We start from the raw sequence: 26,267 nt of genomic DNA on the forward strand, positions 1-26,267 counted from the left end.
TGGCCGCACTCTTCACCACCGTGCACTCACAGGGAGTCAGCTGCACTTAGACATGAACTTGGTGACCCAGTGAAATTATTAACCCTACTAAATTTTGACCCTAAGTATGCCTCTTGTTTAATATTCTGTATAATCAGCTGGAAGATACTGATATTAAGCCCTTTTGCTGCATTCTGAACTATGATGGCTGTTGCAGAAAGAAAGCATTCAGATAGTTTGAGTTGTGAGCTGAACCACTGCTTTTCTCATGGGACACCAATTTTACTTGATAGATCACTGAAAAACAAGCTGTGATTATTCAAACTTGGGTATGTGGCAGACATTTTCATGAAGATAAGTGACATGGAGCCTTGCTGCAAGAAAAACAAGTACAGTTTTCATTGCCAGTGATAAAGTTAGAACTTCTAATGAGAACAAGAATTTTGGAAACCTTGTATTCACCATTCAGAGCTTGACAGCTTCTATCCTTCTCAGAAGAGGCTATGGAGATACTTCTCCCTTTCTGAGTTACACATTTCTGTGAGGTTTTCTTAAGTCCTCCCACCCAAGCAACAACACAGTTGAGTGCGAGCAGATGAGAGGATCCGCCCTGTCTCCTTTTGAGTCAGGCGTCACTGGGACTTGCAATATAAAGATGAGAGGATCCTCCCTGTCTCCTTTTGAGTCGGGCGTCACTGGGACTTGCAATGTAAAGATGAGAGGATCCTCCCTGTCTCCTTTTGGGTCGGGTGTCACTGGGACTTGCAATATAAAGATGAGAGGATCCTCCCTGTCTTCTTTTGAGCCGGGCGTCACTGGGACTTGCAATATAAAGATGAGAGGATCCTCCCTGTCTCCTTTTGAGCCGGGCATCACTGGGACTTGCAATGTAAAGATGAGAGGATCCTCCCTGTCTCCTTTTGGGTCGGGTGTCACTGGGACTTGCAATATAAAGATGAGAGGATCCGCCCTGTCTCCTTTTGGGTCGGGCAGCACTGGGACTTGCAATATAAAGATGAGAGGATCCTCCCTGTCTCCTTTTGGGTCCGGCGTCACTGAGACTTGCAATATAAAGATGAGAGGATCCTCCCTGTCTCCTTTTGAGTCGGGTGTCACTGAGACTTGCAATATAAAGATGAGAGGATCCTCCCTGTCTCCTTTTGAGCCGGGCATCACTGGGACTTGCAATGTAAAGATGAGAGGATCCTCCCTGTCTCCTTTTGGGTCGGGTGTCACTGGGACTTGCAATATAAAGATGAGAGGATCCGCCCTGTCTCCTTTTGGGTCGGGCAGCACTGGGACTTGCAATATAAAGATGAGAGGATCCTCCCTGTCTCCTTTTGGGTCCGGCGTCACTGAGACTTGCAATATAAAGATGAGAGGATCCTCCCTGTCTCCTTTTGAGTCCGGTGTCACTGAGACTTGCAATATAAAGATGAGAGGATCCTCCCTGTCTCCTTTTGAGTCGGGCGGCACTGGGACTTGCAATATAAAGATGAGAGGATCCTCCCTGTCTCCTTTTGGATCAGGCGGCACTGGGACTTGCAATATAAAGATGAGAGGATCCTCCCTGTCTCCTTTTGAGTCGGGCGGCACTGGGACTTGCAATATAAAGATGAGAGGATCCTCCCTGTCTTCTTTTGAGCCGGGCGTCACTGGGACTTGCAATATAAAGATGAGAGGATCCTCCCTGTCTCCTTTTGAGTCCGGGCGTCACTGGGACTTGCAATATAAAGCAGCACTATTCCTCCCACTAGTTTTTTTTGATTATAGTTATTTCCATTAAAATTGTAATTTCATTAGTCATGTTAACCTTTAAGAAGTTTATTGTTTTTAATGAGTTAACAATTTGAAATTTCTCATTTTTAATTTCTGATATGATAAATGTCAGGATGATATTCCCCAGCCAAACAAAAGCTGTTTGAGGTGCTCGTTAGTTTCTAAATGACCAGGAGCCTCCCGCCAGGAAGAAGACTGAGCACGCTGGCCTGCTGTGCTCCAGCAGGTGTCTCCTGATGGGCCCAGGGTTTACAGGGGATGGAAGCAAGAGGTGACAGCAAGAATGGTTTTACTTTGAACAATGGTCATTTAAAGCAGAGCTTGACAAAATACAGTCTGGAGACCAAATGGAAACCACAGCCTGTGTTTATAAATAAAGTTTTATTGGCATGCAGCCACACCCATTTCTGTGTATTGTCTGTGTCCGCTTTCGTACTGCAACAGCAGAGTTGAGTAGCTGCAGCAGAGACTTTTTGGCCCAGTTTGCTGACCCCTGCCCTGAAGGGTCATTTCTGTAAGACCGCTCTTTAAAGGGAGTACAAAAATTGGAATTGTGCAACAGTACTTGGGAGAAGGCAATGGCAACCCACTCCAGTACTTTTGCCTGGAAAATCCCATGGACAGAGGAGCCTGGTGGGCTGCCGTCTTTGGGGTCGAGCAGAGTCGGACACGACTGAAGCAACGCAGCAGCAGCAACAACAGTTCATGAGCTATTTTGTTACATTTACCGTTACCTCACATTCTGTAGTGTGAGGGTGAGTGAAGACTGAGAAACCCAAGAGTCAGACAATTGTCTTTTTAAAAAATAAAATTTATCTTTTCTTTTTATACAGAAAAATACAAAGAATAATTCAAGAACAATTCATAGTCTCCACTCCCAGAAATGTTGTTGTTGTTGAAAATAAATTTTCAGACAGTACAGAAAAGAGTAACATGAAAATCAAAGCCTTCCCTGGCCCTAGCCATTCTCTCCAAAGACAGACATCTATCGTTAACGGTTTTTAATGAATACTTAACAGAAAATAAAAATTCATGCATATGCAAGCTTACAAATTTATATCTTTAAAATTTTTCTTACTCAGAATTAATCACACTGTACAGTGATCTATATATGCCTTGTGTGGGAATCTATGCATTTTAAATTTTCACATACTGTTGAAACCTCTGTATCTTGCTTCGGTTGACATGTGGATTTTTAAATTTTGACAGTGCTCAATTGCCCCCAACCAAGACAGCACAGATTGTACTCCCATCAGCAGTGCATCAAAGTTCTTATTTTCCCATACTTCTACCAGGAACTGGGCATAAACTTTTTTTTTTTAGTGTTTTCCTATCTTTTCAGAGAAAATTATCTTATTGTGATAAATTGTGTAGGTTTATATCCATGAGTGAGTCTGAGCACCCTATTATTTATTGTTCCAAGAGAGAGCTGAATATCACATGCTCTCAAAGAAGGAAGAAACTGTTCCACACTGCTCCTAGGACTAGAATGCTAAGCAGTGTTAGTAATGGACTTGATGTTTCCTGCATGAATCTCCACTTGCCTCGTTACCCCACTGTAACTGATAGCAATAGAACCTCAGTGTAGTCATAGCTCAGATGGCATGAAGCCTCCTAACTTGTCCCGTGGGTTTCCTTAGCACGTGGAAGCTGCCACAGTTGACCTCAGCTTCGATCGCTGCAAAGCATATGCCCGGCTGAGGTTCACTCACCTCTGTCGTATTGCCTGTGTAGATACCACCCAGAAAGCCCTTTTAATTCACTTTTAAAGTGACCTTGGGAAGCAGTATTTAACCTAAATGATAAATAAACAAGGCTGTACCAAAAGGTATATTCACCACCCTAAATGTGACCAAATGTTTCTATAATTACATATATTTTTGTTTTTAAAAATTAAAAACTAGATTATTTTAAAATGTCTTTCAGACCTTGCTCTGCATACCAAATCACACTGACTGGAGATTTACAGGAGTGGTTATTTCCTTTTATCGTAACTGTTAAATGTAAAAGTGACCTAAACAAGTTTAGGTTTAAAGAATTTTATACATTGATCAAGTTACAGTAATGGTACAAAAAAGGGAAGGAAGGGCAAGAATATGAAAATAATGACACTTTATTCTAACCTCAGACATTAATTAGGCTGAATCCATGGGGGAAAAGTTGTATGAAATTTAAGACGCAGTAGTAGTTGACATTATATTTAATAGTAGCATCGGAAAATAGCCGTGCAGTTTTACAAGCACTTTTAAAGTTTACTCTCGTATTTTATCATTCTGCTTTTTTTTTCCCCTCAGTTCTTCAAAAAAAATAGCAACACCAGGATTTTCGTTTCCATGCTCCTATCCCAGGCAAATGTTTTGATTACCAAAGTGATTTCTGTAATCCTTCCTGTTACTATGACTATCAGTGCTTTTCTGAGTTCCATAGGTAGTGAGTGATAGAATAGTCATTTTACACAGAAGAGCCTGTTTATGGCAGAGTGGTGACTATTGATTTGCCAAAAGTGCATTGTGAAGGTTTCAGGGATTGGCACATACATAGTAAAAATACAGAAATATGCTGGGAGATGATCAATACCAAGTTCAGGGTAAATGTTACCTTTAGAGAGGAGAATTAGGGGAAAGGGGAGGGTGGAAGAGAGTCATGCACTTCGGCTGCATCTGTAATGTCTTCTGTGTTTCAGAAATGAGGACTTGAAGCAAACATAGCAACGTGTTAATATATATTTAATCTGGATTGTGAATACATGGTTATCTGTCATTTTTTTCTATTCTTTTCTGCCGCTAGTATAAAAAATAGTTAAATATGTGCTTGTTCATTTCAGAAAGAGATCCGTAGCTCCTTGGTTCTTTCAATGTTGCAACAAATGTTAATGGAAGATAAGGCAGATTTGGTAAGAGAAGCTGTGATCAAAAGCCTTGGTATCATTATGGGTTACATCGATGACCCAGACAAGTATCAGCAGGTATGCTTTTCAGAATAAATCCCATCTATTCCATTATAAAATTCCAAATGGTGTAATATCCCAAATCTCTGATTCAAATACCCCGTACTCTATAGTAGGCATCGCAAACATGTCAACCTGAACAAGGTAAAGTTGGCTGCCTGGTTTCAGTTCTGCAATTTCAAGGAGAAAATGCTTTGATTCATTTATAGTATCTGCCACAGCTTTGTGGCAGGAAATTGGCAGCAAGCATGCCATTTTCTCTCTGGTTTCCCCATCAGTGGATACATGACGTTTTTCTTTAAAGAAATTGGGGAAGGTAGGCTTACGAATGGCTTCTTTCTCGCTTAAAATGTCTTCTAGATGTATTGGAATGTATGTTTGTTACATTCTATTATGTTTTAGGCTTCTGTTTTGTTTTAAATCTGCGTTATGTCTGTTTCCGTTTGGCAGGGTTTTGAACTGTTGCTGTCAGCCTTGGGTGATCCCTCAGAAAGAGTCGTTAGTGCCACACATCAAGTGTTTTTACCAGCCTATGCCGCCTGGACTACAGAACTTGGAAATTTACAGTCTCACCTTATACCCACATTGCTGAACAAGATTGAAAAACTTCTCAGGGTAAATGCTTCCTTTATTTATACAACAGAAAGTTTAAAAGTGTGTTTTAAGGCATCTTGAAAGAATGTTGGGGAAACAGAAAGTACCACTTCGCTGAACATTCTAATTAATTACCCGTTAAAGATTCTATTGGTCTGGAGCCAAGAGAGATTTGAGGAAGTTTTGCTTGACTGAAGCTAAGGAGAAAGGGCATGATCTGACTTTGTTAGCTAAAATAGCATCTTTGTGGCACCTACTCTGACACTGTTCCCAGTGCTGCCTCTTCCTAACCTCTTCTGAATACTTAAATACTTTAAAGTGTCAGCTTCAGTCCCCAGAAGGCAGAGATGACTTAAAATATGAGTCTTCAAAGCTTTCTTATTTACACAATGTCAAAATGTTTTAACTTTATTTCACTGCATTCGTTCATGCCCTCACTCTTTAAAATGAATTTTCTTTTCTTTAAAATGAATTTTCCATTCTTCCTAAGAAGAAAAGTTGATACAACGAAACTAATTTTTATACTAAAAGTCTCAGTGTCTAGGAGAAAAACCAACATTTCTTTCATGTGTATTATGTACACAGTGTGTACCATATTTTATAAATAAAATCTATTATCATTCTTAGAACTCTTTGAATTATATTTTGGTTTTTTGGTGTGGAAACTGTTTAACTTACCACAGCTGTCAAATGACAGGACCAGGATCAGGATCAGCCTCCGAAACTATACTGTTGCCCTTCCCACCCCCAAATTTTAAGAATCTTTATAAGAGTCCTAACATAAAGTATTTTAACATATATATATACTACTCTGTGTATAGTCTTACATGTATGTATGTGCATTTATTTAATTTAAAAATTGGACTTTTTTTCCCTATAAATTTCAAAATGCATGTTGCAGACTATAAATAGCTAGACTGCAGTACTTCTTTTTATGAAACCTAGGGGATTTCTCAAATATTTTATTTTTTCTTTAATATTTGCATCCCTTCTATCTGAGAATTATCCATACTGGGTTTTCTTTGTTCCATTCCATAACACAGCTAATCCCACGTTGCTCCTAAGCACAGCTGCAGTATTCCGCACAGATAATGTTCCATAAAGAAATTAACTAATTTAGAACCTGATAGTAAAAAAACCTAACAAATCTGGTGTTTCTGACACAGTGTTACTTATGATATAACGGCATCCCAAGTGGATCTGAGCAGCATTAAATGCTCTGTCTCTAACGATTCTGTTTCACTGTGATGCTGGGTTTCTGTGACCAGTGATCGTCTCACTCTTTTTGGTTGTTGTTTCTGTATCTCTTTTGTTTCCTTTTGAAATTTCTTCTGCATTTTACCTATACGCTGAATTATTTTAAAGTGCATTAAATACTGGCAAATACAGTTGTCATCAAGTCTATGAAAGGAGTTTGGAAGTAGAGAGAAAGTAGTAAGTGCTACTGCTGGTTTAACGGTTGAGCATTTCAAATAATTCCTTTGATCACTTTAATATCTTTCACCCGATGTTTAAAATTTCAAAAGTTAAGACCCTCTTAAAAGAAGAAAGCTCTGAAAGAAGTTCCATACAAATGAAATGACCTATGTTCGCCCTGCAGTTTTCCATACGAAAGATCTGTTACGTCCACAGTGCCTTGTGAAAGTTAAAATGTTAGCCAACCAGTAGTGTCCGACTCTCTGCAACCCCAAGAACTGCAGCCAACCAGGCTCCTTTGTCCATGGAATTCTCCAGGCAAAAATACTGGAGTGGGTTGCCTTCTCCTCCTCCAGGGGATCTTCCTGATCCAGGGATCGACCCAGGATCTCCTTCATTGCAGGCGGATTCTTTACCTTCTCAGCCACCAGGGAAGCCCCCACAGTGCCTTAGCTTTTCATATTTTCACATACTCAGAGCAATTCAGAAAAGATTCTTTGTCATCTCCATTAGGTTTACTGTGAGGCTAACATACATGTACTTCAATGTTTTATTGTTGGCCACTGAAAGGAAGAGCATCATAAATGCATACTCTTGGGAAACTAAATTAGCTTCCACCTGCTTATGTTTCAGGAAGGCGAGCACGGGCTGGATGAACATAAGCTCCACATGTATCTGTCTGCCTTGCAGTCCTTGATCCCGTCTCTCTTTGCATTAGTGCTACAGAACGCACCCTTCTCCAGCAAAGCCAAGCTGCATGGTGACGTGCCACAGATAGAAGGTATTGAACTTAAATTATGGAAGGAGGATGTAGAACATTAACAGCTTAGCTTCCCACAGAATTGTTTTTGATTAAAATTGTAAAAGTCAGTTTTTTTTAGTTGCTAAATCATGTCCAACTCTTTGCAACCCCAAGGACTGTAGCCCACCAGGCTCTTCTGTCCATGGGATTTCCTGGACAAGGTTACTGGAGTGGGTTGCCATTTCCTTCTCAGAAAGTCACTTTATGACAGCATAATTACTAAAATGTATTATATGTGTGGAACCACATGGTCAGAGATTGTATGATACCTAAGGTGAACTACATGGCTTCATCGTTTATGGATAAGCCTCATGGGGTTATTTTACATTTATTCTTCCTCTCCATTCTTAATCTAGAGCCTTTTTATAGCCTTTTTTTTTTCAGTGTGGTAAGTCAGAAGTAAGTGTTTTCTTTCATTAACAGAGCTGAATTAATAGTTACTAGGGCCAGTTTGTGAAGCTTTTCGTTTTCATTGTCTTTGTATTTTTTTTCTTCCTCAGCTACTTTTTCTTATTTTCAGTAGGGGAAAGAAAGTGTAATTACTATTTCCTGCTGTGTCCTTGATAGGAATATAAGCATATGCGGCACAGTTTTTTGTTTTTCTTTTTCCCAGAAAAAAGAATATGATTTATTTTCAGGAATGCATGAAATTGATAGCAAAAGCCGTTATTTTCTTAGCTCAAAGTCCAGCTAATCAGTAAGTGACCTTTGATCCATGGCACATGGTAGCCCCACAGCACCCAACCCCCAGGATAAATGGCTATAGACAAGCTATTAGTATATATGAGATTTTCAGATTTGTGAAATTATCCATATCTCTTCTGGGCTTGTAATAAACAGGAGTATAAAATCAAATGTTTTTAGTGTTACAATTTCAGTATAAAGTAAACTGGGCCACCTATAATCTCTGGGATATGAAACAGTATATCCAACAATACGCAAAGCATCGTGTAAAAATGGTATATACTATAAGAATGCCAGTTTTACTTGGAAAATTGAGAATGGATAGGGTAGAGTTAGTTTAATATTTTGTAATTATAATTATTGAGGAGAATGAAAATTCAGACTTAAACCACAAAATGCTCACAGCTGGCCACTTCAGGTTTACCCCTTCGCTCATTAAGGCACTTGAGCTGCCTCGGGACTTTCTAATTCCCTTTTTCTTTCTGTCTAGCTGTACTGTTCTGCTGCACCCACCGTAACAAAGTACCATAAGCGTAGTGCTTTAACATCAGGCGTTGTTACCCCGCAGTTCTGAAGGCGAGGGGTCTAAGGCCAGGCTGTCAGCAGTGTTGGCTCCTTCTGAAGGCTGTGAGCGGAGAGCGCTTTCCTGCCTGTCCCCTAGCTTCCGCTGGCTTGCTGGCGATCTCTGGCGCTCTGGCTTGTAACTGCACCCCCCACCCCCGGTCTCTGCCTTCATCTTCACGTTCCGTTCTCTGTGTGTGTGTGTGCATGCGTGTGTCTGTGCCCAGACTTACCCTTGTTATGAGACCAGTTATATTGCATTGGAAGTCCATGCTGCTCCAGTGACTTCATCTCATCTGATTATATCTGCAACAGCACTATTTCCAAATAAGATCATATTCTGAGGTCCTAGGGGTTAGGCTTTCAACATACACATTTTTAAGGGAGACACAGTTCACCCCCTAGCATTTGCTATCATTCATTCACTTAGCAGATAATTCTTCAATGTCACCTATGGCCAAGCACATGCTAGAGGTTAGACAGAAAATTTTCAAAACTACTTTACCATTCTGAAGGTGTTCATGTGACCTTTCCTTGTCATTATGTCTTTATCATGTCAAAAATAATCTTAAGTTCTCACTGACTTAATTTGACCTTCTGACTTTTAATAGTAGCTGTAAATGTTAATGTTGTTATGCTCACTTGTAGGTTATATAATACATTTACTATAAATGAGGAAATATATCCATATTTAGGGTCTGTCTATATAGCTGTGTCTATATGTCTGTCTATATGCACATCTATATAATTTGGGATACAGTTTATTACAAGTGAAAATTTATTTGTTTTTCTCTTAAACACTGAAAATTTCACAACACTAGATAATATTTATGCAAGGTACTATTTTGAACACTTCAGATCCACTCAGGAATAAAACAGACAAAACTCTCTGCCATCATAGAGCTGACATTTTGGTGGGAAGGAAATACATTAAAGAATCATAGCAGCTGTTATTTTGCTGGATTTGGATAATTTGGGTAATTTTTAGACAACAAATGCTAGTTTTGGCAGTCTATTGAAATGGCATTCTGAGGACTTTTCTGTATGTTCACAAGTTAGATGCTTACATTTTTAAAAATCCTTTTAAATAGAATAATACTTTGAGGTTTCTAAACCATTCCGACTACTTATCTTTTACAACTGAGTTATCCATGGTGTATTAGTTGCTCAGTCATGTCTGACTCTTTGCGACCCCATGGACTGTAGCCCGCCAGATTCCTCTGTCCGTGGAATTCTTCAGGCAAGAATACTGGAGTGTGTAGACATTCCATTCTCCAGGGAATCTTCTCAACCCAGGAATCGAACTCCGGTCTCCTGCATTGCAGGCGGATTCTTTGCCATCTGAGCCCCCAGGAGACCCCTGAGTTATCCAAGTAGTTGCTCATTTCTGGTTTTGCTTCTGTTGGACCTAGCTTTACATCTTTGGACCTTACTTTCCCGTAACAAATCTTAACATTATCTATTCTACTCTTAACTCTCCCACTGGTTTCAGTGATTTGTCATACTTCTGAAGGAATAATATGCATGTCGTCGTAGTATCACAGATTGTGACCAGTATGATGTACTCCTATTTGAAATGGGCAGATGTGCTGCGACATGATATAGAAATATGAGGTACAGCTGTCCCTCACCGTCCAAATCTGTTTGATTCCTAGGTTGAGATAATGACAGTTCATGCAGAAATCTCAGAGAGTATGGGGTACCATTTTACCTAAATTCATTTATTTGTTTGTGTATTATGATAGCAAAGAGAGACTTGAACTAACAAGGGACAACCTTTATCTGTACTTAAGATATTGTTAAATACCTTAGGAAGCATAGGAAGAGAATACCATCTTAATTTTGTCTTTTGGCATTTTAAAAGTTGTTTCATGTTTTCTTAAGTTTAATGATTATCATTACGCCATTCATATGCTTTGAGACAATGCTGCATCCTTCACTGTGTCTTTTTAGGGTGTTAACCTCGACGCAGGAGCTGTCAGGCCACTAGGAATTTCTCAACAGTAAAGAAACTGTTGGTAGCGTTCTGTTGGTAGCGTTCTTCACTTAAGAGCCAGCTAAGACCTGGAATCTAATTGTGATCTGTAGGATCATAGATTTTATTGATATGTTCAAATTTGAAAACGTACTAATGTATATTTGTTATTTATTTACACAATTTTAAAAGTCATTTTTTCAGTTTTCCCCTAAAACTTTTAAAGTTTGTATTTGAGACCCTGGTTATAATATTTATAATATTTTTTATTATTATTACATATAGCTTTGTCTTACTGGTCACTGCTTTTAACACTTTATATTAACTTAATGTTCATCAAATTATGGAAAACTTTCTAAATAAAGCATTTAATATTGGACATTAAATACTGAAGAATCCTCTTCAGCGCAAGCTTTAATGCATTTTAGGTTATTTTCTGGTATTAAACAACTTTTTCCTGCTGTCAACCTGTTAGTTTCTTACTCCATGAAAGAAATACCTTATAGTTATTATTTATTGACATAAACAGTCTGGTGGATTTACAACTATCTTTTTTTTTAAACCAAATTCAAATCCATATTTTAACTGAGATCTTATTCTGGAGCAAATTTTAAATTAAAATAAATAAAGTTTTGCTTTTTACTGGCAAACTCTTTCAGTTTTCATTTACTAGATATTTAGTCTCATAAAACCTTAATTTTTGAGATTTGTTAAATTTGTTCACATGCAAGAGAAATTTACAGTTGACCCTTAAACAACAGGAGTTTGAGGTGTACACACCCACTTATATATGTACAGTTTTCCGTAGTTAATATCATAGCACTGCCTGGTCCATGGTTGGTTGAATTTGTGGGTGTGACAGAATCTCTGACACAAAGGGCTGACAATAAGTTAGACAGTTTAACCCCTGATTGTGCAGGGATCAGGTACATTTCATTTTTTTTCTAAAAGTAATTTAATGTATTTTAGTTTTATATTTAAAGTCTATAATATGCTAGATAGATACTAGGAGGCAGAACCTTAGTTTTCTTTTGATAAGATAGTTAACTTTCCAAACTGCCATTTTGTACATGATTTATTTTGCTGCTCTTTTTTATAGTGACTAGGTTCCCTCGGCCTATGTCACCTCTTCAAGACGTGTCTACTATTATTGGAAGCCGTGAGCAACTGGCGCTGCTTCTGCAGCTCTATGACTACCAGCTGGAGCACGCGGGCACAACCGGCTGGGAGAGTTTACTGTGGGTTGTCAATCAGCTGTAAGTTACCACGCCCACCCATGTTCATTTGGTACATCTCAGCTACTTGAATGGAAGATAGCTCACTATACTTAGCCTGGGAACTGAGGGACAAAATATAGCAAAATATTTTTTTAAAAATAACAAAACGTAACTTGGCGTCATCTGTGGTAACTTTCTTCAGGAGAGAAGAGCTATACCTGTAGACATGTAGCTGCTTATCTGTGGAAATGGTGCGTCTGTTATTGCAGACAAACCTGTCTGCTACCGTATTATCTAAAAGTGATGGTGGATTGTAAACTGCATCCACACTTCTCATTTTTGAGGCTAAAATATATGGTGCCATGTGAGCCAAGCTTTTGTATGACGTGTCGCCTCCATTGACTTGAGTCTTATTAACACCTCACTTAGAACTCTGCCATTAAGTTTCCATATATTTCATGACAACCTGTTAAAATTTAAGTTTACAGAATATAAAGTTAAGACTTTTTCAAAGGGTCCCAAACAACTCCTTTGCATTCTGATTTTGCTGGCTGTGAAAAGCAGAAGAGCTTGTTCGCTTTGGATGGGCTCGGAAATTGGCGAGGAAACAGTCGCTTATTTGTGTCCCTGCCTGTTTTCCTTCCTTTCTTGTTCAGGTTGCCACAGCTTATAGAAATCGTTGGCAAAATCAACGTCGCTTCCACTGCCTGTGTCCATGAGTTCTCCAGATTTTTCTGGCGCCTCTGCCGGACATTTGGCAAAATTTTTACAAACACTAAGGTAAAAACTTGTATTTCATATTTTCTTATGTGCAAGACATATAAAAATGTAATGTGTTAACTAATGCTATGGCAGAGTAGTTAAAAGCAGGAGCCCTTCCTTTATTCTAATTATCTTTTAATATCTTAGAAAACTATGATAATAAAAGAAAATTCTGATCTGTAATATTCTTACCTTTATTGATTTTCAAAAAATGATTTAGCCAAAATTTAGTCTGTATCCACATTTGAATATAAGGTCGACTCACTGTGGATGTCTCAGGGCTTTCCAGCATAGAAAGTATCAGCTCGGGGACTCCACTGCATTTCCTTGAATGTGCTTCTTGTACTGAATCTACCACGGATTCAGGAAGCCGCCATTTCCTCTATATGCTTTGGTCAAAACTTCAGGTGATTATGGGCTTCCCTGATAGCTCAGTTGGTAAAGAATCCCCCTGCAATGCAGGAGACCCTGGTTCGATTCCTGGGTCGGGAAGATCTGCTGGAGAAGGGATGGGCTACCCACTCCAGTATTCCTGGGCTTCCCTTGTGGCTCAGCTGGCAAAGAATCCACCTGCAATGCAGCAGATCTGGGTTCGATCCCTGGATTGGGAAGATCCCCTGGAGAAAGGGAAGGCTACCCACTCCAGTATTCTGGCCTGAAGAGTTCCATGGACTGTATAGTCTACGGGGTCGCAAAGAGTCAGACACGACTGCGTGACTTTCACTTTCACTCAGGTGATTATAGAAACAAAGCAACTTAGGTAGAATACTTGCTACAAGATAGGAGCTCCTAAAACAGAATGGACACTTGAGATAAATGCTGCATATTTCAATCACTGTCACATTTGCCTAACCAAGTTATTTTGTTGTTTAAATATTAAAATTGGAAAGTCCTTAACTCCTGCTTTCTTCTTTAATCCTATTAATCCATTTGTCTTCATAACAGATTGTTGAGCCAGTTCTTTAGAGCATTAACAAAACCTTATAAAGATGTAGTTGCTATACGTTGAGACATTTAAAAGGTAAAAATTCTGTGGCATCTCTTTACTAAGCCTATAGTTTTTGAAACGTTTGGAGCATAACAGTTTGGTATAGTGGACCGACAGACTTCAGAAAATGGGTTGTGACTCTCTGTGTCCTCGAATAAATCATTTAATGTATCGGTACTTAATCTCTTTATGTGTGAAATGAAATTTAATCCTGTACATCTGATGCTGTAGGTTAATCTTTTCACAGTGGTCTACATCTCAGTTTAAATGGCATTTGCAAATTAATATGCCTGACCTATTGATAGAAGGGCAAAAACCAGAGCTTAATGTTACTGTAGGAGAAAACAAATCATTCATTAACATCTAATTATTAAGTATAATTGGATTTTACTGGGAATCATTATTGGCAAAAACTGACATCTCCAGAAGTAACTGTTATTTATTTTACTTTTTCTTACAAAAGCAATTACGAATTCACTTTAACACTTAAGTGGTTGACTTCAGAGGCCTGAAATCTGTGATGTTAAAAATAAAAATTGAAACAAGCATTTCCTCTAACTTAAAATTTTAATGTTAAATTCTGTCTTTCATGTTTAAAATTAAATTTTAAAAAAGTTAAAGACTAATCTAAGCCAATGGATATAACATAATGAGTATGTTACTGAATATCCTAAATGAATGGAATTTCATTTTCATTCCTTTTATACACAACATTTTTTTTCAACAATTTTAATCATATAATATCTGCCTAAATACCCTATCATCAAATTCAGTTTTGGGAGGTAGTAATTTCAAACACTTAAAGTCACTGGAAATTATTTTAATTTAGTGAAAGAATCTAAACGCCCTTCAGAAAACTTGCTGACCTAAATTGATTTTTTAAATATCCTATCTCTAAAAAGATGTTGTTTTCAGAAACTTGACACTTCTTTTTTCCTATGGCTTTTAAGAAGTGTTATGTTTTTGACTACTTGTATCTTTAAAAATAAGTAGTAGTAGCAACGGAGAAGGCAATGGCACCCCACTCCAATACTCTTGCCTGGAAAATCCCATGGATGGAAGAGACTGGTGGGCTGCAGTCCATGGGGTCGCTAAGAGTCAGACATGACTGAGCAACTTTACTTTCACTTTTCACTTTCATGCATTGGAGAAGGAAATGGCAACCCACTCCAGTGTTCTTGTCTGGAGAATCCCAGGGATTGGGGAGCCTGGTGGGCTGCCGTCTATGGGGTCACACAGAGTCGGACACGACTGAAGTGACTTAGCAGTAGTAGCAATGGTAGGAAACATTTTATTTAACCATTGATTGGTCTGTTGAACCTGAGACTTTCTGGATCTTTTCTTTGGGTTGCTTAGGTAAAACCTCAGTTCCAGGAGATTTTAAGGCTGTCTGAAGAAAATATTGGTAAGTCTGTGCATTATAATTTATAAAAACAATTAAATCTCTTTACTCCAGAAAAATACTTTATTCATTATATGCAAATTGTATAAATAAACTAGCAAGTACAGTTGAAAAGGAAAATTTATACTATGGAGTTCTTGGGTTTACAGCACTGCTACATCTAATATCCTTTCCGTGGAGTAGTAATAAGATTAATCTCCCTCAGTTTTATTGTAAATATCTACCTTCACTGTAATCAAATTGACCTAAACCTGACCTTCTCAGACTGTGTACTTACTGTACCCTTGGAGGTTTGAAGTGGTGCAATTGAAATACTAAAAAGGAAAAAATACAGAGCATGTAATTCATAATTAGTTACTTAGAACTTTTAAAATTAAAACAAGTGTAACTGGACAGAATGTAAGATGAACATTTTTTTAATGAAACATGAGATTTTTATGAAACTACAGGCTTAAATGGGCAGCTCCAGCCCCTCTGTTCGTAGTTTTTACTTACCTGTCTTAAGAAGTCTGGTTACAGCACCAAGACCTCCTTTATGTCGGGATCTTATGTCCCTGTGTATTTTTCTAATTTCTAGGAATGAATTGTAAAAATATTAAGGACAAGAATGTACAGCCCCTGTGGTTTGTACCTTACCTTGGCTGTTTTGGATGGATAGCTAATTCTTACCTCAGTCTCACCTTAGTGATGTAGGTAATTCTTACCTCAGTCTCACCTTAGTGATTTGATTTGAGTCATCTGGACTCCATTTTTGTCTGTCATCAGAGGTAATTAGAGAGTGAATAAATGATTCCTTTTAAGTTTGAAAATGTCAGTGAGGTTTTTTTTTTTTTTTTTTGACAAATGCTTCCTAAAGTTTATATTTAATAGGTTTCTAATGGTTTAATTACTTGGAATTAAAAAATGGTATTATCTGTTTAGTTATTCATTCTAATGATGATAGCTTTCAGAATTATTAGTTAGGAGGTGATTATATACAGTCTGTATGTATGAATTCAACTTAAGCTTATGTTTGTAGCCTCAGATTTACTTCTCAACTACCATAGTCACACTCAGCCAACATCAGCACTCCCCAAAAGATAAAATTACTCTTGCCAGGAGAATAAAGAAACCTCAGATACTAATTGATAGGAAAATAGATTCGTTTTGGGTGAAAATACTTTCAAGACAGTTAAATACATGCTTTCAACTGAATTCTGTATGTACTACTTTCTGAAAAGAATTTAAAACCATGTAAGAGTAGAAAAAAGTAATTTTTAAAAGTTTGAGTACGTAAAAGCAAATGTGAAGAGCTTCAAATAATGCCTAACATCAGTAAATGAGAGCTCTTGGTGCTATAAACAGCAACTGCCATATCGTCTCTGGACATTTTTTAAACATCGTCTACACATGCTGCATAAGAAAATCCGAGGTGCTAAAGTCGTCACCGGGACACTCAGCTGTGGTGGGTGCTTTCCTGTCTCCCCAGGCTGTATTTAGCCTCCCTACTCCATGGAAATAGTCAAGGTTCTGTCTGGCTTCTGAAAACCCCTGTGCAGGGTACAGGAAGAGCTCTGGAACTAGGCTAATACTAGAAACTGGGTAGTGTCTCATGTCTAGAAGCAGGTTAAATGCGTATCTAGGTGTCTCCTTTCAGCTGAGTGCCTTTATGCTTTACTGAATACTGCAAATTAAAAGCCTGAAACTTTATAGAACATGCTTGTATGGCCACTTGGGAAAGTGTTAAAGAAAGCTCTGACTTAATGACTGTGCAAATAACAGTATAGCATCTCATTTTGGTCATTAAAGGTTTTCCCATCTATCAAAACTGTGTATGCTAATGGCTCGGAAAAGTATTAAGTTACATTTTCACAACCACCAGTGGATATGTATGTTTTGATCAAAGTATTTTTAAAGTAATGATAACATTTATTTGTAAGCCTTGTAACCAATTGTAATTTAAAATATAATTTGTACTGTGACTTTTTGCTTTAAAGTGTACTCAGATATTTAAAATTATTTTTGTGATTTTTAGATTCCTCAGCAGGAAATGGGGTCCTCACTAAAGCTACTGTCCCCATTTATGCAACAGGAGTCCTCACGTGTTATATTCAGGTAAAGGAAAAATTCTTTGGCTGGAAAATGTAAAAGCACTTTCTATTTAGAAGGATAGCTAATGTTATGTCTTTTAATGTGTTCATAAGTGAAAATAATACCCATAAATAAACAAATTTATTTATTATTCTTATTCAATAAATAATATATAGTAGAAAGCATATTTTGGTAATAGTCTCTTGAGGACCATCTCTGTTAAACAAATAAAATTAGAGATTGTGTGCTTCTTGATATTTTGTTTAAAAGTGTTAGATTAAAAAAAAAAAGATTAAAAAAAAAAAAAGTGTTAGATTGTACTTACGTAGCAATTTCTTTGTGTTTCATGATAATTTTTTCATTAATAAACAAAGCACATGTGTTAGGTGAAGCAAACTGCAAAATGCCGTCGCATACTGTTTCATCATTTTTAGCCAAGTATTTTGTAGTCCCGAAGCATGAAGGATTGTTGTAGCTCCTTTATTGCTCATGGTCTCAGCTGGGCGTCTCTTCCGCTGTTCTTGCTGATAGTCGCTGTGTGGCTGCGCTCACCTGGTTGGTTGGTGGGGCTCCTGGCAGGATGACTGAGCTTTAGTCCCCGTGGAGTCTTAGGGCCTCTCTCTGTCGGCAGGTCCTGTGCAGCAGCAGAGCCAGACTCATTCTGTGCTAGCTCAGGGCTCCCAAAATTGTAAGAAACAGAATCTTCTAGGCTGCAGCCTAGGCTTTGGAATCAGCACACTGCTACTACTGTATTCTGTTGGTTAAAGCAGTCACAAGTCCAACCCGGATTCAAAAAAAGAGGAGACTCAATGAGAGCTTGACCCAGGAGGTGGGTTCACTGGTGCTCGCCAGTATAGCAGACCACCTCACTCTACTTAGCATTGTTTTAAATAAACACGTTGTGCATTAAGGCATATCAGTTGTTTTTAAGTGTGAGGCAGTCCCACCTGTGAGTTGAAAATATGGACTCAAGGTAAAGCATTTGTAGAAATTATGACACAATAATTCCCATGTAGTATTTCTGACCACTCCCTCCAATTAATCTGAATGTAATCATAGGAAAACAATAAAATAAATCCAAATTAACTTTTAAAAAGGAATTAGAATGGGAAAATCAAAGAAGAAGATCTTTTTCCCCCCAAATTTTCCACAATAATTCCTAACTTTTTTTACATTTAAATCTAAAAGTATAGCCGTTCATATTTATTGCACTCTTCTTCCGAGACAGATTTGAAGCATCTTATAATATTAAACTGCAGTTCCCCGTATCATAAGATGCCTTGCAGTAGAAGCTCCAGCTCGGTTGGAGGAGCACGGTATTCTTTGCACTTTTCTACCCTAGTTTCTCAGACTACCTCACAATACGGATGCACACAGGATCTCTGTGTTTAGAATATTTTAAGTCATGTAACCTTAACAGATTGCATCCATTGTTCTCCTTAAATTTGTGAGGATTAAGTCCTAGCACATTACCAGGCACAGCAGCATGAATACCCTTTCCTCTTTAATTTTAGAAGCTCTTCCAGCAGAATAACAAACGTGATGTCAGTATTTTCCTCTCTCATTTTTAAGCTTGTGCAGTAAGTATGCTAAGCATGTTGATTTTGACCATAAACAGTATTTTAAGGCATAATAAATATGAAATACATATTTTAAGTTTGATAAAGTATGAAATACAAGGTTTGTCTCATAGTAGTCCCTCAGAATAGATTTATTGAATAAATCAATATAGACATATTTTTTGAGTCACTGTGTGAAATCCAAATATCTAAAGAGATAAGAGCTTTGCTGCTATTTACAAAATGAGAATTGAGTGGCTATCATAGATTGTCAGTGCTTAAGGAAGCACACGCCGGTGTTTTTCTTACTAAACAAAATTTTCTATTAAGGCAAATTAACTGTCCTTGTTGCTTTGATAAACAAAGCCTATTTTGAATCAAGTACCGAAGCAGTATTACTTGTCTTGAAATTTCAAAGTTGAGAAATTGTGTTGTAGTAAATTTTCAAAGCAAAGAATTCATGCTCATTTAGCAGTATATTTTATAGCTGTTACTTCACAGTTAAGTTTTTTCAGATTTACAGTTTATTTTCCAAATTTTATGGATCCTCTGGTACAGTAAGCACTAAAAATGGGTGAGATCTGTGTTCCACCGTAGCTCCAATGGTGGCTTGCCAGCATTTCCGTTCTTCACTGAGCAGACCAGCATATTATAAACTGCCGTGTCCGTCCTTTATTCATGGAGCATTACTTTTGTCAGTCCTCTATTTCTACCTCTCTCTGGATTAACCTGACCATGCAGGAAAGGTTGGATGGCAATCCAGTCTTCCTCATGGATCTAGTGATGGATGTGCCTTTTTAGTCACTCAGTCATGTCCAACCCTTGAGACCCCATGGACTATAGCCTGCCAAGGCTCCTCTGTCTATGGGACTTTTCAGGCAAGAATAATGAAGTGGGCTGCCGTTTCTTTCTCCAGGGGTCTTCCTGACCCAGGGATCGAACCTGCGTCTCCTGCATTGGCAGGTGGATTCTTTACCACTGAGCCACCAGGAAGCATTGATACTGATATATATAGAAGCCATTTATTGTTGACATAATATAGCCCTAAAGATAAAATATTTGACTCTAATTTATTATATATTTATTTCCTGATAGAATGTCAGATTCTTTCCCTTATAGATTCTGGCTAATTTAACATACAATTATCTTTTTTAACTTTTCTATTGAGCAGACTTGCTTTTTCTAACAAATTTCTTAATAGTGTGCTATGTAAAAAAAGAAAGAAAGAAATATTTTCTGATTATTAAAATAATGGTTTGTCAAAGAAAGCTTAAAAGTAAAGGTAATTTTTTTAATCAAAGGTGTGACTATTTTTTTAAGGACACAATGGTCTATATTTCAGCAAGTGTGCGACTTCTCACTACTAATAATTTCTCAGATATCAATTTCTACTCTTAGGAGGATAACTGTTTTAGTGGCTTGTATTTAAGTATTTGGAGCCAAAATTAATGGGAAGTAAAACTGGTAAAATGAATTTTAATTAAAAATATACCTTTTATGTTTCAAACCAGAACTATCTTATCAAACTCTGCAGTGATGCAAGTAATCTATATCTGAGTTGTCCAGTGAGGTAACCATACATGGAGGTTAAACAGCTTGAATTGTAATTAGTGCAACTCAGGAACTGAATCTTTTATTTTCCTTCTCTTTAGTTTGAGTATAAGTTACCACATGTGGTGAGTGACTACAGTATTGGACAGCTCAGGTCTAAATCAATGAATCAGAATAGTATTTCTCTTCATACCATTGTGATCGTAGATATGCTTAATAAATATCTTTAATTAAAATGTTTACAAATTAGAATATTTTCCCCTTATTTGATAAAATTTTCTAATTGTAGATAGGAAATGATGGTTTTTAAGTTCTACTTGATTGCTTGGAAATTGATTATCAGTCTTTTTCCTCCATAGGAAGAAGACCGAAAGCTGTTGATTGGATTCTTAGAGGATGTAATGACCTTGCTTTCATTATCTCATGCTCCTCTTGATAGCCTGAAAGCTGCTTTTGTGGAACTGGGGTAAAAATAATAGCTGATAGATTTTAAAAGCTATAGCAAGTCTTAAAATTGGTTTTATAGAGTACATATTTTTAGTCTAAATAAAGATTACTATACACACCAAACTTCTTGATTTCTTACTTAAGATCTTTTTGTTCTTTTTTTGTATATTTTAATATTTTATAATCAATACATTGTGATAAAAGAATGAGGTAAAGGATACAGATATGTCTTCATTGAAGCAGCTGGGGGCATAAAATCAAGTACAAATTTGAAGAAAATTCAGTGGCCCCAAATTGGAAAAGGCGTCCCAGTGAAAGCCAGACCACTGGGCTCCCTTTCCATTCCATTTGACTTGCCTGGTTTACCACACAGTTGCACTCATCTCACCAGCAAAGTAATGCTCAAAATTCTCCAAGCCAGGCTTCAACAGTACGTGAACCATGAACTTCCAGATGTTCAAGCTGGATTTAGAAAAGGCAGAGGAACCAGAGATCAAATTGCCAACATCTGCTGGATCATGGAAAAAGCAAGAGAGTTCCAGAAAAACATCTATTTCTGCTTTATTGACTATGCCAAAGCCTTTGACTGTGTGGATCACAGCAAACTGTGGAAAATTCTGAAAGAGATGGGAATACCAGACCACCTGACCTGCCTCCTGAGAAATCTGTATGCAGGTCAAGAAGCAACAGTTAGAACTGGACATGGAGCAACAGACTGGCTCCAAATCAGGAAAGGAGTACGTCAAGGCTGTATATTGTCACCCTGCTTATTTAACTTCCATGCAGAGTACATCATGAGAAACGCTGGGCTGGAAGAAGCACAAGCTGGAATCAAGATTGACAGGAGAAATATCAATAACCTCAGGTATGCAGATGACACCACCCTTATGGCAGAAAGCAATGAAGAACTAAAGAGCCTCTTGATGAAAGTAAAAGAGGAGAGTGAAAAAGTTGACTTTAAACTCAACAGTCAGAAAACTAAGATCATGGCATCTGGTCCCATCACATCATGGTAAATAGATGGGGAAGCAGTGGAAACAGTGACAGACTATTTTTGGGGGCTCCAAAATCACTGCAGATGGTGACTGTGGCCATGAAATTAAAAGACACTTGCTCCTTGGAAGAAAAGTTATGACCTACCTAGACAGCATATTAAAAAGCAGAGACATCACTTTGCCAACAAAGACCCATCTAGTCAAAGCTATGGTTTTTCTAGTAGTCATGTATGAATGTGAGTTGGACCATAAAGAAAGCTGAGCACCAAAGAATTGATGCTTTTGAACTGTGGTGTTGGAGAAGACTCTTGAGAGTTCCTTGGACAGCAAGGAGATCCAACCAGTCCATCCTAAAGGAAATCAGCCCTGAATATTCATTGGAAGGACTGCCGCTGAAGCTGAAACTCTAGTACTTTGGCCACCTGATGTGAAGAACTTACTCATTTGAAAAGACCCTGATGCTGGGAAAGATTGAGGGCAGGAGGAGAAGGGGACGACAGAGGATAAGATGGTTGGATAGCATCACTGACTTAATGGACATGAGTTTGAGTAAACTCCTGGAGTCGGTGATGGACAGGGAGGCCTGGCGTGCTGCAGTCCATGGGGTCTCAAAGAGTTGGGCATGACTGAGGGACCGAACTGAACTGAACTGAACTCATAATCACATCATCTAGCTGCTTAAGTAGTTTCTTCTCATTCTTTACTAAAAACAGGTTTATGTATTTATTAATAACACTATCCCACATTTAGATAAGTGTCACACCCAACTTAACCCTTCCATATGGTGGTTTGAGTTATCCTTGATTTGGGTTATCCTAACTGATCCTATACCACCCATATGGCATATATAGGACAGTATTGTTTCACCACTGTTTATAGATGTCAGAAATTAAGACTCACAAAGGTTACAACTTACCCATCTGACTCTTAGTCCAGTGTTTCTTCTCATAAGTAGTAAATTTTATTTTACTTTATTTTTTTATAATTTTAACTTTTATGCTATTAAAGAGTTGAAATGTCTGTCGTCTTTGCACATGCTTAGAGAAACTTAGTTCCTGAATGTGCTAAAAGTTTGTAGTTGTATAAACTGACTTCCTTTTTTTAAAGAATCTTAGACATAGCCTATTAAACCATAGAAAGTAATTCTATATGTTTTGCCAATATGTTTGTCACTAGTATTCCTCAGAAAGGTAGAGTTTTCAGTACCCCAGTAAGACACTGTGGCTCTCACTTTTAGCGTTGATTTTTCTCTTGCAGTGCAAATCCAGCTTACCATGAGTTACTGTTAACTGTTCTGTGGTATGGTGTTGTCCACACGTCAGCACTCGTGAGGTGTACTGCTGCTAGAATGTTTGAGGTATGTAAACAAGATTTTCAGATCACAGTGATTTTCTTTGGAAGAGGGAGAGGGAATATTTTTTTGAAGGGAGGGAGCTTTTCATACTGCGTTACGTTGATGTATGTTTTGTGGCATTGAATAGTATCTAGTTGTGTCCTGTGGGATGGGGCAGAAATTTAGTTTTGGAATATTTCGGATTGTTTTTTAGCCTTATTGGTTCCTCGAATGTTATTATATTATCATTTCCTCTCCTCAAATTTCTTTTAAATCTTACTTATTTCCGTCCTATGTAAATCTTCTTGGCTATACTTTTCTATTTACTGAGGCAAATGGCTATTAAAACAAACTAAAACAGTAGAGGGCATTTATAAAGTTGTAAAATATAGTTGAACTCATGAGTAAAATATACTTTGATTCAATCGTTGCAATTACGGAAATATTTATTGATTATTCCTACTTTGTTATTTCCTCGCATATTATATCTGGAATAATAGCATCTCTAGACTTTAACTGCCCGTAGACTTAAAAGAGAGAAGACACTTCATATAATTTAACTAGATTTTCTTAAATTGCCACCTACCCAAGTTTAGTATGAAAATTGAAATACCTATCTTTTTTATCCTTCACAAAGGAAATTGTGTCAGCCTAGTTCATGTATGTATGTTTTTAGAACTAGAATGTGAGCACTAAAGTTGGCTTTGAATGTTTTACTGTTCTTGAGTCTTATCACAGAGCCATCCTGCCTGGGTTCAGCATCTGTCTCTGCCACTTAATGCCGGGTTCAGACTTCTCTGGCCTTGGTTTTCTCATCTATAAAGTGAAGATAATAATAAGTATCCATCTCAAAGGATTTTTTGTTAATATTAAATGAGTTAATACTTATAAAAGCCTTAAGACAGTGTCTGACACATAATTAGAAGAACTTAATAAATGTTAACTATTATTATGATTGTTTTTTAAATCTATGCCATTACTTCACAAGATAATATAATAGTTTAAGAAAAGTATGTTTGTTCAGGCTGAAACTGTCCCTATTGTGTCTGTCATTTTTAAAATATCTTAAAGCATTTATTTTCATAAGAAGAAGGAGAGAATTCATTTCTTCCTACATTTCAGAATTTCTAGATAATTTAAGGTAAATTGCAATCAAAGGATTAGAGCACTGATAGCTTTTAAAACATATACCATCTAAAACTTTTAACTTTTTGTGGCATCTAAAGAAAATTCCATTCTTATCAGAAGATTGAAAATCCTCTGTCCATGTTATTCCACAGTTATACAAATTTGATCCAAAAAAACCAATCACGTGGTCTTTATCAAGACAAATGCCAAGTTAAAAATTTAGTTAGATGCCTATCATAATAAGTTCCTTTTAGGTACAAATAGTTTTTGATTATTCAGTATGCTGAAAAGTTATTACCATGAAAGAAGAAAGTCTTTCTTTAGCCTCCTCTTTCCCCCAAAAGAAAAGAGCATCGTATTTCTTTAATATACTCTTCATAGAATTGTATTCTAAGACCATAAGAGCTATTTCTTTGTCTTAAAACATTTATTTCTAATGTGTCTATATATACTGATGAAGCATACCATATAAATGAAAATAGTTTAAAGAAAATGAGGTCTCCTCCCTCTTTACTTGTTTTTGTATTTTTTCCGCCTTATTTCTTACATGTGACTTTTGTCTGGTTTTGGTTTTGGTTTCTATGTCTGCTGTCAGTCCTGGTTGGAAACTATACCTATGCTTAAGCAGTTTTCAATGTTCTCAGGTTGATTATGAATTTCTGAGTCTTAATTTGAGAGACATCTCAGTATTTTTTCAAATTCATTTATGATAAAAGTAGTTTTACTGAGCATGCCAGTAAAAGTCATCAGGAAAAATTAAAATTATTTTTGTCAATGAGCCTTATTTTAAACAATATTGTATTAAAAGATTAATTATTTCATAAGATTTCTTTTGATACTAATACATTATAATTTGCAATTATGCTTGCTTCCCCTGCCACCCAAAAATGACTTAATTCAAAATAAAAATGTAAAAAGGGGGGGACTTAAAATTTTTTAAGTTTTTAATGTCAGAACAGAAACTATTGATAAGAAAGTGAGAAATGGATATATCAGGAACTTGATATTGGATACTTAGTGAAATTGAACACTAAATTTAGCTCTGAGTTTTCAGACAGCAGGATGAAAAGGGGAAATCTAGTCATTGTTAAATAAGAGAAAGTATATTCTTGATGTAGCAAGTTAGTATTGAAATTGATTTATAGAAGAGACCCTCTTGTGTGACTTGTAGTGTGACGTGGTGGGTTTCCCAAAAGATGCAGAGAGTTAGTTTCAAATGATTTCTTACATCACTCAGAAGGAAACAAAGCAAGTGGTATTAAGACCACAACTCAAAGGAGGCATGGGCTTTTAAGACCAGTGAATGAGTCCATTTTAAGGCTTTTTGGCTGGCACAATATAAACCTTTCAAAATGTACTTTACTGATTCAAATCTAAGCTATTTTGTTTATAAAATGATACAGAAAAGAGAGTTTTATTTAACAGTCCAACTCCTTGTGACCTTGTGGATGGTAGCTTGCCAGACTCTTCTGTCCATGGGATTTCCCAGGCAAGTGTACTAGAGTGGGTTGCCATTCCCTTCTCTAGGGGATTTTCCTGCCCCAGGGATTGAACCCCGGTCTCCTGTATTGCAGGCAGATTCTTTACTATCTGAGCCACCAGGGATGCCCTTTTATTTATAAAATGATACAGAGAAGAAAGTTTTATTTAACAATATTTTAATTTCTTCCCCCTATTTCTTTCTACCTGACATCTGTAATGCTTTTAAAGTAGTAACAAATTCTTTTGTCATTTTATTCCTGTCTAAATTATCCATGGTTCTGTTGAAATAAAAATTATTTCAGAATACTGAAGCAGATTCAAAAGTACCTGTTGGGTTTTTGTTACTAAAGATTCCATGACATCTTCCCTCTTCTTGGAGGACTAGTTCCCTTACAAGGTTAGCATTTAAGATTAATAATTTGTATTTACATTCTGAAATTGAGATTATAGGATTAAGATGTTACCCTTCTCTGTTGAAGCTCATAAAATGCTGTGATTTCTATAAAAACAAAATGCATATAGCTCAATATTGTCCTCTTGTTCTACAATTTAGGGTTGGCTGCTAAAAAATTGTTTTATAATTAGATTATAGAAAT

At 37.1% G+C, this 26,267-nt stretch overlaps 1 protein-coding gene across 9 annotated transcripts in view; it reads left to right on the top strand.

Annotated features, from left to right (window-relative positions):
* RELCH (RAB11 binding and LisH domain, coiled-coil and HEAT repeat containing) overlaps positions 1–26,267 on the top strand; it is a 113,720-nt gene that overhangs the window by 62,605 nt on the left and 24,848 nt on the right. For 8 of the 9 annotated variants that reach the window (XR_015154169.1, XR_015154168.1, XR_015154170.1 and 5 more), the window contains 9 exons: positions 4,583–4,723; positions 5,156–5,320; positions 7,349–7,496; positions 11,837–11,993; positions 12,611–12,734; positions 15,061–15,109; positions 17,121–17,200; positions 20,646–20,752; positions 22,986–23,085. Coding sequence is in view for 5 of the 9 variants with exons in the window: in XM_086373689.1 (XP_086229815.1) it covers positions 4,583–4,723; positions 5,156–5,320; positions 7,349–7,496; positions 11,837–11,993; positions 12,611–12,734; positions 15,061–15,109; positions 17,121–17,200; positions 20,646–20,752; positions 22,986–23,085 (1,071 nt within the window). In the remaining 4 variants the exon portion in view is untranslated. Of the gene's footprint in view, positions 1–4,582; positions 4,724–5,155; positions 5,321–7,348; positions 7,497–11,836; positions 11,994–12,610; positions 12,735–15,060; positions 15,110–17,120; positions 17,207–20,645; positions 20,753–22,985; positions 23,086–26,267 lie in introns of those variants that run through there. The other variant, XR_015154171.1, reaches the window with a different exon arrangement.

The sequence above is a fragment of the Bos grunniens genome, chromosome 24, assembly GCF_055505025.1.
Source record: "Bos grunniens cultivar Pamir isolate PY7600 chromosome 24, Bosgru_T2T1.0, whole genome shotgun sequence".
Taxonomy (NCBI): Eukaryota; Metazoa; Chordata; class Mammalia; order Artiodactyla; family Bovidae; genus Bos; species Bos grunniens.